Below are 14080 nucleotides of genomic sequence, written 5' to 3' on the forward strand. Positions count from 1 at the left end.
TATAAAGAAAATGAAATTCTCATGTGAAAGACACTCTCTATACTAGAAAAAAAGACAACATATTTACCTTCAAGGATGAGAAGTTGAGACCAGAGAATACTTTGCAAACCTTATTAAAATGACTTATCTTTTAAGCCTCCCACATAATTTAGTCACATTTTCACAGTTTATTATTCTTTGTTCAACTCAGTATATAGGTAACTGCTTCTTTGAGTCTTCATTTCCCTATGAGAACTCTCATGCCACATAAAACTTGTATTATGCTTTTCTCCTGTTAATCTGTTATTTCAGTTTAATTCTCAGATTCTGCTGGGACCCAAAGAGGATGGAGGTAGAGATTTTCTGCACATAAACTGAAGATAATGAATAGAGCTAAAGAAAGTATTTATGGCTAAAATGTAACTTTTCTTCTAAGTGAACTCATGAATACATAGTAGATTCCATTTAATTACGTAGCTTTAAAGGTACTTATACCCATGAGATTTTATTTTTAAAAACTCAACGAATAATATAGTAAATGAACAGTTAAGTGTTGTTAAAAAAGATATATGCATATGTATTCATATAGACATATACATATGTAAAAATTCAAAGGTGACGAAAGAGGCAAAGATGTTCTCTTATTTTCTAGAATAAAATGGGAGAACCAGTAGCCAGATTAATTCATACCTTTTTCTTTACCACTTCTCTTGAAAGAGATTTTGATAAAAAGAGAACAAGAACCTTTTGAAATTATAGGGTTAAAGGCTTAATTGTTTCTGCTCTAAATTATGGTATGGGAAGATTAACACTACAAAATCATCTACCTAAGCTCTATTTTAGGTTAATTAACCCCACCAGCAAGATACTAGTGGTCAACGTGATACTTGAGAGGGTTTCGGCTAACAATGTCTTACTTTTTTCTTAAAGAAAATTATAATGATGAAAACAAGTCTTTATTGTTCCAGGTTTTAAAAATCAAAGAAGCTTTCCAGCATAACACAACTATTTAAATTTAACTTTTCAGCCCAATTTTTATAAAATTCCATTTACTATATACAGAAGTCCTCCTGTGTGGATATAATAATCAAGACAATATCACTGCCCTCATGAAATGCACATGTCATATAAAGCATATGCACGTATATGTGTGTATATACATATAAACAAACAGAAAATAACATTGTAATCAAGGTATGTCATTCCTGTGATCTAAAATTTCAGTGTTATTTCACCCTAAGAAAACTGCTACGTATTGCTGCATGATCTTCATGATTATCATATATAAAATCAGATTTATGTAAATATTTCCCTCTTTGACATTTACGTCAGAAAAACCCTTTTTATACCAAAGCTACATACATACTCTCTCATACAAACACATGAATACACAGATACATACACCAAACACATGTGGACTCACATAAACACACACATAAAGCAAAAAGTTGTTTTGTTGAAAGCATTTACGTAATTCTGCTATTCAGTACTAATCTATTTTCTTTGAATACCAAGACTACAATGACACGTTTCACAAATAGCCTCTGTCAGAAGCAATAACTAGAGAAAAATTATCAAGCATTAAATCAAAAGAGAAAATGATTATTTTTAATAAAAACACTTAAAACTATAAACTCATAAAATTTCAACACAGCTAATAATTTTACTGAAAATTATGTTATTGCTAACAAAAAAGTTTTAATGTTAAATGTATCTTGACAAGAATTAGGTAAAGACTTAATTCGACATTATTGAAATTGAATTTTTATTGTTTTCATTTAAAATATCCACATTACATATTGCCAAGAATAAAATATCTAGAGTCTAATAAGAAACACTAGTGACACATGATTGCAAAGATAATGCAGTTTTTTCATCTTTGTTTCCTCCTGTTTTCTTCTTCTACTCATGTGTAACTCCATCTTTTACCTCCTTCAAACAAAGGATGTTACTACCTCCTTCAGAGGACATCCATATAGCCCTTTCATAGGCTATCTGTTATTTATAAATCTGTTTTCTTTTTACTCCTCCCTCCTCTTGCTCTCCATTCTCTCTCCTTTCACACTTGCTACTCTGTTTTGCTTTCTCATCATCTCATTCTAAGGAAAAGAACACAAGGCATTATAATTGTAAACAGCACGGAGGCAGCAGACGTGGTATGCGCCTGAATCTACCAGTTGGTAGACAGCCTGAAGGACCCAGTTTAGATAGCTGGAAATTGGATTTGAGGCAATAAAGAAATGCTGAGCTGAAAACAGGCTGACTAAAAGACTATTAGAGAGACAGCTTTGTACCCTGCATTATACTTCTGGCTACTCTTCCCCCAGCCACCATAGAGAGTATATGCTTTACAATTTGCATTACTCAAAGTTAAAAATATGAAATGATGTGATATGATATTAACTGAAAAACATGTATATCTGTGATATTATTGAGTTTGAGGGGAACAATAAATAATTCATTCATCTTCTCCAAATTTGGGACCAACTGAGAAGCCAATAGGTATAGATAAACAGAGTTCAAAGTTATCAGTGTTAGTATATAAACAGCTAAATTAAGCATCATTGCTTGCATCTACTGCCACATGGCCTTCTAGATGTCTTCCCTGAACTGAATACCATAAATCTATTCAGCCATAGGCAGACAGAGACAAAGGCCCCCCTGACTGTTCTTGCTAGAAAAAGCGCAAAAATAATCTAAAGACTGGCTAAATTAAAAGTGCAGCCTACAAGTAGGCTAGCCCATGACCTTCTACTCCTTCTTCCAGATTCACTTATCAGCCATTCCTCTTAACTTATGCAGAATGAGTAAGGAAGTCCAGGGAGAGGCCAGTGGTATTACTCCAGCAAAGGCCCTTTGATATGGAGACATGAGGTAAGGGAAAGTGAAAGCTCCTCCATAATAGATATTTTATATGACAATTCTAAATTAGTGACTGTGAGTGTAATATGAAAAATACATAGAATTCCATATTTCCCAAAATTCATATATGGAACATTTCTATATTTATAATCGGGAAAAAAAGAGTATTAAAAAAAGTTTTCCTTCTGGCCACGATGGAGGAACTAGGAATAGACTTCCCTTCTGCTGTAAATAACCAGACTGGATAAAATATATCAAATAACTGTTTTCAGACATTAGCCAATGGGCAGTGCAGGACTGTAATGTCTGAGAAAAGGGAAACCAATGAGGTGAGCTTTATGATTGTCCACTTTCTTCCTGGAGGTTTTGCTGAATTAAGGAGACAGGTGGCAGATTTCAAAGAGATTAAAGAGGCTAAAATTTGTGGATTAGAATACTGGAGAGAAAGAGCTCTAGGAAACTGGCTATTTGTCAAGTTGGCTGCTGATTAATCAGCTGTGGAAACTAAGGGTGAAATTTCACAAGGCTGAGAAGGCAACAGCTGGGGGTTATAAACTGAATAATTCCCAGAGCACACCTAGAGTTACAAGATGTCCAAGTTCCAAACAGAATGGAGAGTGCTAGTTAATTACCTGGGTTTTCCACAGAGGTCCCAGAAAGGTCACACCTTGGTAACAGGTAAAATTAGTCTTAAAGTAAGGCAATTATACATCCACCCTAACAAAAAAATGGAAGCCCTGACAGTAAAGCTGATCCACAAGCAACTTAGACGCCCACCAAAAAAAATGTCCACCACTCCTTAAGGTAAAGGCAACAAAATTTAGCACTCAATGTAAAGCTAATAATGTCTAATGCCCCCCAAAACTCCCCTAACATGAATAAAAAGAAAGAATGTGACTCATAACTTGCAGATACATCAATTAACAGATTAATAGACACAGATTCACAAAAGATTGAAATTATCAAGAACATAAAAGCAATTATTTTTAGGGATTTAGAGAAAACACAAACCAAAAGTAGATGTTTAAACAAACTGTGGTTTTTCAATACTGCCATCTCAGTAAAAAGAGACAAGTGAATGGGACATGTAACAACCTGGGTCAATCTCAAAAACATGATGCTAAGAGAAAGGAAACAGGTACAAAGAATGTATCCTATGTAATTCTATTTGTATGAAATGCTGGAACAGGAAAAACTAATCTTATAGCAGCGGTTCTCAAGTGGACATGGTTTTGCTCCCGAGGGAACATTTGGCAATGTCTATAGACATTTCTGATTGTCACAACTGAGAAGAGAGAGGGAGAGTTTTATTGGCATCAAGTGGATTGGAGCAAGGGATGCTGCTAAAAATCCCACAATGCACAGGAAAATCCCCCCCTGGCAAAGAAAAGCAAATTACCCAAAATATTAATAGTGCTAAGACTGAGAAGCCCTGACTTATAGTAACGAAAAAAATTAATGGTAGTATGCAAGTGGGTGGAGAGAAGCTGACTGCAAAAGACAAAGGGAATTAATGTGAGATCATGAGAAAATGTTCTATATTTGATTATGGTGGTGGTGATCTGTGTATGGATATTTCTAAAAATTCAAACTCCTTTCTTAAAACAGATGTATTCTGTTGTATATAGAAATTTTATTATATACACATGTGTATGTAAACAAGTATGTGTATAATTGAAGGTTACTTAAGTGATTGAAATTAAGCATACTAGTACGTTACTAAAATATGAGCAGTTATACTTCATAATTAGTTATAAAGTCTATATCAGAACTCACTAAGATTTAATTAAAAGTATATGCATGTGTAAAATGATTCACTTACAAGAACTCTAATGACTATATTATGGTAAAGTGTTTTAAAGTATACATTTTTAAAATCCTCATTAATATGTCCTGATAAGAGGTTCTGACTGCTTTCTGAATGAAATACAGGCTCCTGTAATGAAATGAACATTCACTTCTTAAGACTAAATAAGAAGGTAATTTATATCTTCTAGGTGATTAAATATAATAATCCCTTTTAAACTCACAATGCTTTATTTTTATAGCAACCATGTCTACATTCCTGTAAAAGTGCAGTATGATTTCTAGAGACAGAGTATAATAAATGATGTCTCAGTATATCCATTCTATATCCAGTTATGATGAAGTCACCATGGAAAACTACCAGTTTGTTTTCCCAAGAAAGGTTTGATTTATCTAATGAGTAAGGTAGAGAAAGAAATAGTCTTCTTCTCTATATTCTTTAAGACCACTATGATTTATAGACAACTATGAAAAATTGGAAGAAGGTAAAAAAAAAAAAAACTACTTTATTCTCTGTCCTTACCACCACTGAGGAAAAGGAAAACAAAAAAGAAAACATCAAGTTTCATGTTTAAAAAATTGATTGATGATACTTGAAAATATTTCAAAAACTCTAAAATTCTTTGTTATGGTAAGCATTATAATCTTTTTATATTTGGGGATATTATATAATTATTTTCTCAGGTCATATAGGAAAAAAGAGTATATTAAAAATGTAAGATTATTATAGATGATGTAGAAAGAGAGACTATACAGAAAGAACTTCTGTATAGTTCTTTCATTTCAAGGGGAGGGAAACAGTAAGGTCGACATAAATATAAAGGAAAACATGCAATCTACACAGAAAAAGTTTAATAATTACTTTCTAGGATGTCACTCAGTAATTTTGAGTGCCCATTTTTGAAATAATAACTGACATTTCAAAAGGGAGAAAAAGTAAAATAAAGACTTTATAAACTAGCAAGAGATTCCTAGGCTTAATTTAGATAGCCAACATTGTATTATCCTGAAGTTTATTTTTGTGTTTCTATTCACTTTCTCTTCCTCCATTTAGATTAATGCAGTCAGCATTTCACTTTACTCTTAACCATAATAAGCAAGGAAAAACCTTGGAGTGGTCCCTGAGAAGCAATTCTACAGAAAACTAATACAAGGAATTTATACATCATTCCATCTATAAATTTGGGAGTATCCAAATTCTGACAAGTCTCTATTTTGTGTGAACAACTGTGGTTTAAGGTATGTCATCTATATCTTACATAGATTATTCCTCATTTTGGATTTATCATCCCACGTTTGCTTTTCATTAATATTTGATAACTAAGCACTTACTATGGGAGAAATCGGTGGAAATAAACAAATGAAGAATTAGTCTTCCCTTGTCATCTTACTGCACCTGCACTAGTAGAAGATCTATTTTCTCTGCTACAGATAGATATGACAGTAAAAATACATGAAAACTAAGTTTTAGTTATCAAAAGAAAATACTTATTCTGATTTTCTAGTCATCTCAATAGCTGCAGCTCAAGATTTACTACAGAGGGGGAAAACCATAATCTCAGTCATACTACCAGTTTCCTCAGTTCATAGGTTGATGTCAAATAAAAGTCAATTACCTTTATCTGCAGAAAATAAATCTTAATTCCAAGGTTAGAAACAATAAGAAAAGAAAAAAGCATGAGAAAATGCCTGACTTGACATAAAGGCCTAGATAAATATTTGATAAAAGACTATATCAACAAAAAGTATTTATAGACTATATGTGTAAGACAGAATACAAAAGCCTTTTAAAATAAGCACACACAATATCTGTCATCATGTTATATTACACTTCATATAGTACCATATTATTTTTCTTTTTTTTTTTTTGAGACGGAGTCTCGCTCTGTCACCCAGGCTGGAGTGCAGTGGAGCAATCTCGGCTCACTGCAAGCTCCGCCTCCCGGGTTCACGCCATTCTCCTGCCTCAGCCTCTGGAGTAGCTGGGACTACAGGCGCCTGCCACCACGCCTGGCTAATTTTTTTTGTCTTTTTAGTAGAGACAGGGTTTCACTGTGTTAGCCAGGATGGTCTCGATCTCCTGACCTTGTGATCCGCCCGTCTCGGCCTCCCAAAGTGCTGGGATTACAGGCGTGAGCTACCGCGCCCAGCCATACCATATTATTTTTCAAAGAATTTTTACTCATGCCTAGGGGATTCTATTTTTAGTTGATTGGAGGAGAATTAGTAATCCTAAATTTTACATAATTCATCACACTTGCAAAGGCAATCCAGTCCAGTCATTCGTTAAACAGGCAATTTTCATTATTTTATCAAAATGCAATTGCAGTTACAGTCCATCTCATTCTCCCCTTTTCTCTCTTAAAAAGTTTATTTCCACATACTATGCAGGTAATATTCCAATTTTAAATCTTTACTATTAGAATTGGAGAATGGATTGTCATCAATTTGTAAATGAAATGGCAATAATTCATCAGAGACATGGACGGAGACTTAATTTCTGAAAAGGCAGAAAGTATCAGCAAGAATCAACACCAGTGAATAAGGATATATATCCAATAAGAACAAGAAAAATTGTTACACAAAATCAGTATAGATTAATGAAAACTATCTTGCTAAATTAAGGATATTGTTCTAGTGAAAAAAATAGACATTTGTAGTTAAGAAGGCTAAATTTCAACATCTTTTAATGCAAAAAAAACCTTAATATCAGCATAAGGTGATAAAATATGTAGGCATCCTAAGATTATAATTATAAAACCCAAGAACTTTTTTACTCACTCACTGAATGCTGCATAGCTCCAGAGACACAGAATATGGTATTCTTGTTCTTTGGCCCCATCTCTGATTTAGAAATGTTATCTATCATTAGTTTTGTTATTAACCAAAATGCATTGCAATAATTTTCTAACTGTTCTATAAATAGTATTTTGAAACTATAAAATATTCAAAATAAACTTTATATATAGTAATACCTACAAAAGGAATACCTTTTCCATTCCCCAAAATATTAATGCATTAACATTGCCAGGGGTTTGTATTTTCACTTGTCTACTTTTATAAAGTGCCAAAACTATGCAAATAATATAGATGCAATATAGTGGCTTAGCATCATGGTCTTTACCTAAGAGCATAATATGGTTTTCAAGGACATTTGGCTCATACATAGAACCCAATGATTCAAGACATATTTTATACTGAATTCATTCAGAGCTGAAAATTTACAAATGATGAAAAACAAGTTCTAACTAGAATTCGCTTCTGTTTTATATAATATACACCTCCCCCCACCCTGATCTCATTTAATTTGTAGTAAAAAAAATTACATCAGGTTGGGGCAAAAAAAAAAAAAAGATACTATAGACGGATATTTATATCTTACATATTATTAACTTTAAAATGATCTGTTTTCTCACAGAGGAATAATATCATCTGAAACTATCTGGCTAAAAGTATTGGAATGATCTGACTGTAAAGATTTTAATATTATTTGGTATATTACATTAAAAGGAATGATTATAACCATATAACTTACTCTTTTATATAGTATTTGAAAAAGAATATTTTACCAGGTAGAAAATCAATTTCCTATCAGATAAGCAGAAATGTGATGGAGAAGGTAGTCAAGTAAGATACTGAAGCTATAAAAGACTAAATTTGAAGTAATCGCAGACTAAAAGGCTGTACATATTTTAGTTATTTTTTCAATTGTGAAAAAATAGGATGTAATGCTAACAATGCACACCTTTTATGTGCCATAAAAATGTAAAGTACCACTTGCTAAATGATGAAATAACTATAATAAAGGTGTCTACTTCATGAATAATATATATGGAAGTCTAACTCAAGAAGCTTTCTAACTGCAAACTTTTGCATACTCCAGAACATGAGTGAAATAAGAGGTTATTCCAAATATGAGTAAAAATTCCTAAATTTACTTTAGATTAGCCTGAACAAAAGTTTTAATGTCCAGTGACAGAGTCAAAGAGAGAGCTTGATAATGGAAAAAATACAGGAGAAAGAAATCCAGCATTGATTATTTACTTTTTCATTCATTAAATATTTATGTACTGCCTACTACTTAAGGCAAACAGCATCTTTGCTTCATAGAAATTACATTTTAGGGTAGTAGACTATACATAAATACATAAACTCACTGTAAGGTATAAATACTCTTAGAGAAATAAACAAAGGTCCAGAGAGAGAAATAAGGAAGAGAAGAAATATATTTTAGATAAGGTGGAGATAACTTCTCTGAAGAAGTGACATTTAGACTAAGCTCAAAAGGTTTAAACAGGACACCCATGGGAAGAGTAGGAATTAGTATTCCAGGAAAAGGGAGTATCAAGAGCAAAGGATCAGAGGCATAAGCCTAATGTCTTTTAAGGAGTGAAGTTTGCAAAGCACTTATCTCATAAGAAACTTATGTCTAGAATACATAAAGTGCTCTTACAACTCAATTATTAAAAAACAAATAACTCAATTAAAAATGGGCAAAGTGATGGAACAGTCACTCTCAAAGGAAGATACCAAATGGCCAAAAAGCACATGAAAAGTCATCAGCAAAATACAAATCAAAATCACAATGAGATACCACTTCATAGCCACTGGAATAGTTAGATCAAAAGGTCAGATGAAGAGATATAGAAAATAATTTATGTCAGCTGCTCAAATGATTAAACATAGATTATCATATAATCCAGCGACTCCAATCCTAGGTATACTGAAGAGAAATGAAATGCATGTTCACACAGAAACTTATGCATGAATGTGTAGGAGTTCGGTCAGGGTGGTGGGAAAAGTTGTAAAAAAAAAAAAGTTACAGGAAAGACACAAACCTTTTTAAAAAGCCGGAAGGTTTTGCAAAAGCTTTAGGAAAAGGTTATGGCTAAAGGCAGCCTAATCCTCTTACCTTTAGCTAATAGCAAAAAGCAAATAACAAGGGAATGTAGAGGAGTTTATCTAGATAGCTTGTTTACTTATGTTGTCCTAAAACCGACTTTTGATCATTCATGCACAAGACTGCTCTCTACTCGAGGGGTCAACAATGTTTATTACCCACAAATTGTGTTTGCTCCAAGCCTTTGTCATTAAATCTGTACTAAATAAATGCGAGCATCGCCAGCTTAGGGGGGCTGCAAACTCTTTTTGGCCCCTAGTGCTGGCAGTCCCCCAGCCCGCTCTTTCACTGGATACCTTTGTCTAAGTACTCCTTTCATCTGTCACTCAGCCACTGTCTGCAGGGCAGACTTGGCATGAATGTTTATGCATAAGATCAGAGAAAGGCAATCTAATGCCAAGTGGCATGACTGCCAGTAACCTTGTGAGTCAGCGCCACTTCGGATGTTCTATTGGTCTCATTAGTAGCACTAGAAACATATAAAAAATGACCAGAAAAATTAGTCTCCTCTTTAAAGATAGCAGCCTCAACTGAGTAAATATACATCCAAAAGGTTTCTTGATAAAGACAGAAATTCCATGGTAGTAAGATAAATAGGATATAGATGTAATTTAGAATGCTGATTATTTTATAGGTCATCCTGAATAAACATTATAAAAGTATTTTTAAGTAATAAAATGGATATAGGAAGCTAGATGGGGAAATAAGAACAACAAACATCTCATCTTCTTGAGATGTGTCTCTGTGATGCTTTCAATGACTGGAGTATGCTATCTAATTCCTCAAGCTATTTTTAATTTTCTATATGGAAGTTATGAATTTCCCATACTCCTCTGAGAAAGAAGTCCTCATTCTGAGCATGTTGAAATGCAACACAGTAGAGTGGACTAGCCAATGGGGTAATAACTCCTGGGAAATCTAATTTTAGCTCAGAAAAACAAAAACAAAAGAAATTAAATTACTATTTTACTACCTTCCTGTTCCATACAGAAGGGAATTATGAGGCAATCTTCAGTAGTTCACCTTAACAGCTCCTAACATGCTAACTGGTACTTGCTTTGGACCATAGTACGACTATTCTTTTCCACCCAATCTGCTTGCCTCTTCTTTGTCTTTTGCAGAGGCAGTAAGTTATAACACTAGTACATATAACTAGTGCTTATATTATAGTACTAGCTATAACATTAGTACCATAATATAAGTTATAACATTAGTATGTATTATACTACCTATCTATACCCTCAGGTAACAGAGAAATGATATTCTAAGTAGAAATTATTTCTACCACATGGAAGTGAATTTTTTGTGTGTGATGATCTATACATATACTCATATACATGTATTCAAGTGTACATATATACACATATGTATACATACATACACAGAGAATGTATAGATCAATAGCTTTTAAATGGCCACTTACATTTTAATATGGTGACCCTAAAAATGTTCATAAAGAAAAATAATTGAACCAGATGATGTCTCAAAATTATTATTTATAGATGAAGAAGAATCATCTAATGGTTAACACTGATGCCAATGAGCTAACAAGAGGCAATCTAACAGATGAGATGCTAACTGTAGCAAACAGAATAAATCTAGAAGCTGGGAGACAAATGAAGAGGATGCCACCATGTGCACACAACCGAAGTGATTTTTTTCCCACAACAATGAAATTATATCCCAAAATTGTGCAGTGCAAATGATGACTAAACTAACACCTTACAAAATCTGTGAATCATTACATGTGAATCACAAAACAAGAATGGAAAGTAGATGGCTCTTGCTGTTAAAATAACTTTGGTGTCTTAAATATTGCTACCTTAAGCATAGTATTTTTTAAAGTGCACTATTAATGTTTAGCTTTATTCAACGGTATTTAACCAGACACATACCTGTTAGAAACACATTTAGCTCTATTTTTTTTTCATTGAGTTCACAGAAAAAGCATCACTATACTCCCCTAGGTACAGAATGAAGCTGGACATGCTTCTGACTTTCCCATTTTCTGCTAAGAGTATATGGTCAGTGACACAGATATCAGCAATATCAGAATGAGATAGTATGAATTGACTAAATCCCTGTAAAAATATCTTCCTAGGCTATCTATTGCTGCCTAGATCATGCTGTCTTCCTTAACAAAACCACAATAATATCAGGATCACTCTTATTACGAGGAAGTATCAGGTACTAGTTTTAAATTGGGAATAATGTCTTATTCAAACACTTGTGCTTTAGAAACAAACAGAAAGAAAGTAAGAGTTCCTATCCAGTATGGTGGGAAAATAAGCAATTAAATAAGGCTTAAGATAGTACTACACTCCCTAAAACAGAGCATATGCCAGTAAAGATGTCACAAATGTGTTAGGCCTTGTAAGCTACAGGGAAGTCATTGAAGGATTTCTATTAGAAGAGTAATATGATCTAACCCATGTTTCAGCAGCATCCCTCTGGCTGCTGTGTTGAGAACAGACTAAACACTTGGCAGGACATTGCAGCAGGTAAGAAATGTGAGTGGTAGTAGATGAGTGAGAGTGGTTTTATTTTAGATATGTAAAGATTTGCTGACAGATTAGATGTGGGGTATAAAGACAGAGACGAGTGCATGAATGCCGTTAGGTTTATTATCTGGAGAACTGGGAGCAAACAGTTGCCATTTCTGAAAGGGGAAAAAATGCCAAAGGAACAAATTTTGGGGGAGTATTAAAAATTTATCTGAGACATGTTAAGTTTCATATATATATTCAACTTACTAGGAGAAATGTCAAGTAGACAGTTTAATACATGAGATATGAGTTCAAGGCAAAGATAAGTATTAGAGATATAAATCTGAGAGCCATCAGCATATTGGATAGTATTTCAGTCATGAGATCCTCACAACAGTAATGTAGCTAGAAAAAAAGAAGACAACTGAGAACTGACTATGGGGCATTCCAAAGTTTAAACGTTAGAGAGATGTGAAAGATCCAACAAATGAGACAAAAGAATTCATCAGAGATGCAGGAGGAAAACCAAACAAGAGTATTTTCTGGAAGTCAAATGAAGAAATTGTTTCAAAAAAGAGGGCAGGTTTGAGTGATACTGCTAGGTAATGAGGACTGAGATCTTACCAGTGGGCTGAATGCCCGTGGAGTATTAGGGTGAAAGCCTGATTAGCTTACAAGTGGGTCCAAGAGAGAATGGAAAGAGAGTAATGGGAATACTCAGCTAACTCCTTCAAGGAATTCTGAAGTAAACGGCAGGCCAGAAGTGAGATTTTAGTGAGGGGAAAGTAGTCCAAGAGAAGATATTTTAAATATAAGAGAATAAACACCATGCTTGTTGGCATATCGAAAAGATCAAGTAAAGATGCTCCAAGCCAAAACATGATAATAAAGAGGGAGATCAGGCTTTAAAAAGAGAGAAATCCTATCATTTGTGACAACATGGATGAACCTTGAGGACACTGTGTTTGGTAAAATAACCCAGGCACAGAAAGAAAAACACTCTATATAATCTCGCTTATGTGCAAACTGAAAAATTTAAACTCATAGAAATGGGGCATAGAATGGTTACCAGGAGCTGGAGGGCAGGGTACTGGGGGAGATGGTCAAATGATACAAAATTTCAGTTAAATAAAAGGAATATGTTTTAAGATGTCTATTGTACAACATGGTGACTATGTTATTAACAATGTATTATATATTTGAAAATTGCCAAGAAAGTCATTTTAAATATTATCATCAGAAAAATAAACATGTGAGATTATGCATATGTTAATTGGCTGAATTTAGCCATTCCACAGTGTACACATATTTCAAAACATGTTGTACATGATAAATATATAGAATGCTTATAAATTAAAAAATAAATTAATTTTTAAAATTGCAGTGGTAAAAATCAGGTTCACTCAGGAGACTGGTGATAATATAGAAGTCCCTGGTCAAGGAGATCTACCTGAATAGGATTCAATAACAACCAGAAAAGGGTTAATGGATTAATGGTCTGTATAAAGTTGATGAAAAGTGATATTAAATGACTATATGATTTGCAGAGGTTAAAGAGTAGACATAGGGCAAGTAGAACAGACAGGTGTGGAGGCTCTAGCTGGAGAGAGAAAACAGTTTAAAGCCTTGAAAGTAAACAAAGCTGGGGTAGGCAAGATCAAAAGTGAGGCAATGCTAGTTGAAGACTGGTATGAAGGATGGATGCCTTCCATCATGCTATACTATAGATGCTAAAAATCAACTGTATTAGGGTTCTCCAAGGAACAGAACCAATAGAATTTGTACATATATAGAAGGAGATTTATTATAAGTAACTGGCTCATGTGATTATAGAGGCTGATGAGTCCAAAATCTACAGTGTTGGCCAGTAGTCTGGAGATCCAGAAATAAGGGAGAAAAGAAAAAGGGAGAACTGCTAGAAGCAAAATCTTTCAGAAGAAACCAGATGGAATGTAGCGCACAAATGGAGAAATTGGTTTTCACAAGTCACACTGGCAGTTCCTTCATGATAATAATAGAAAGCCTAAATTGGCACCGATGTAGTTAA

At 33.8% G+C, this 14080-nt stretch overlaps 1 protein-coding gene across 3 annotated transcripts in view; it reads right to left on the reverse strand.

The window, feature by feature from the left end:
* Nucleotides 1-14080, reverse strand: part of TBC1D32 (TBC1 domain family member 32) — a 249792-nt gene that overhangs the window by 52831 nt on the left and 182881 nt on the right. Inside the window, exon 27 of one of the 3 annotated variants that reach the window (XM_055389796.2) lies at nucleotides 7429-7491. The exons of the other annotated variants lie outside the window; for them this stretch is intronic. Coding sequence (XP_055245771.1) covers nucleotides 7429-7491 — 63 coding nt within the window. The remainder of the gene's footprint in view (nucleotides 1-7428; nucleotides 7492-14080) is intronic. 3 annotated transcript variants of the gene reach the window in all.

Source organism: Gorilla gorilla, chromosome 5, assembly GCF_029281585.2.
Source record: "Gorilla gorilla gorilla isolate KB3781 chromosome 5, NHGRI_mGorGor1-v2.1_pri, whole genome shotgun sequence".
Lineage (NCBI taxonomy): Eukaryota > Metazoa > Chordata > Mammalia > Primates > Hominidae > Gorilla > Gorilla gorilla.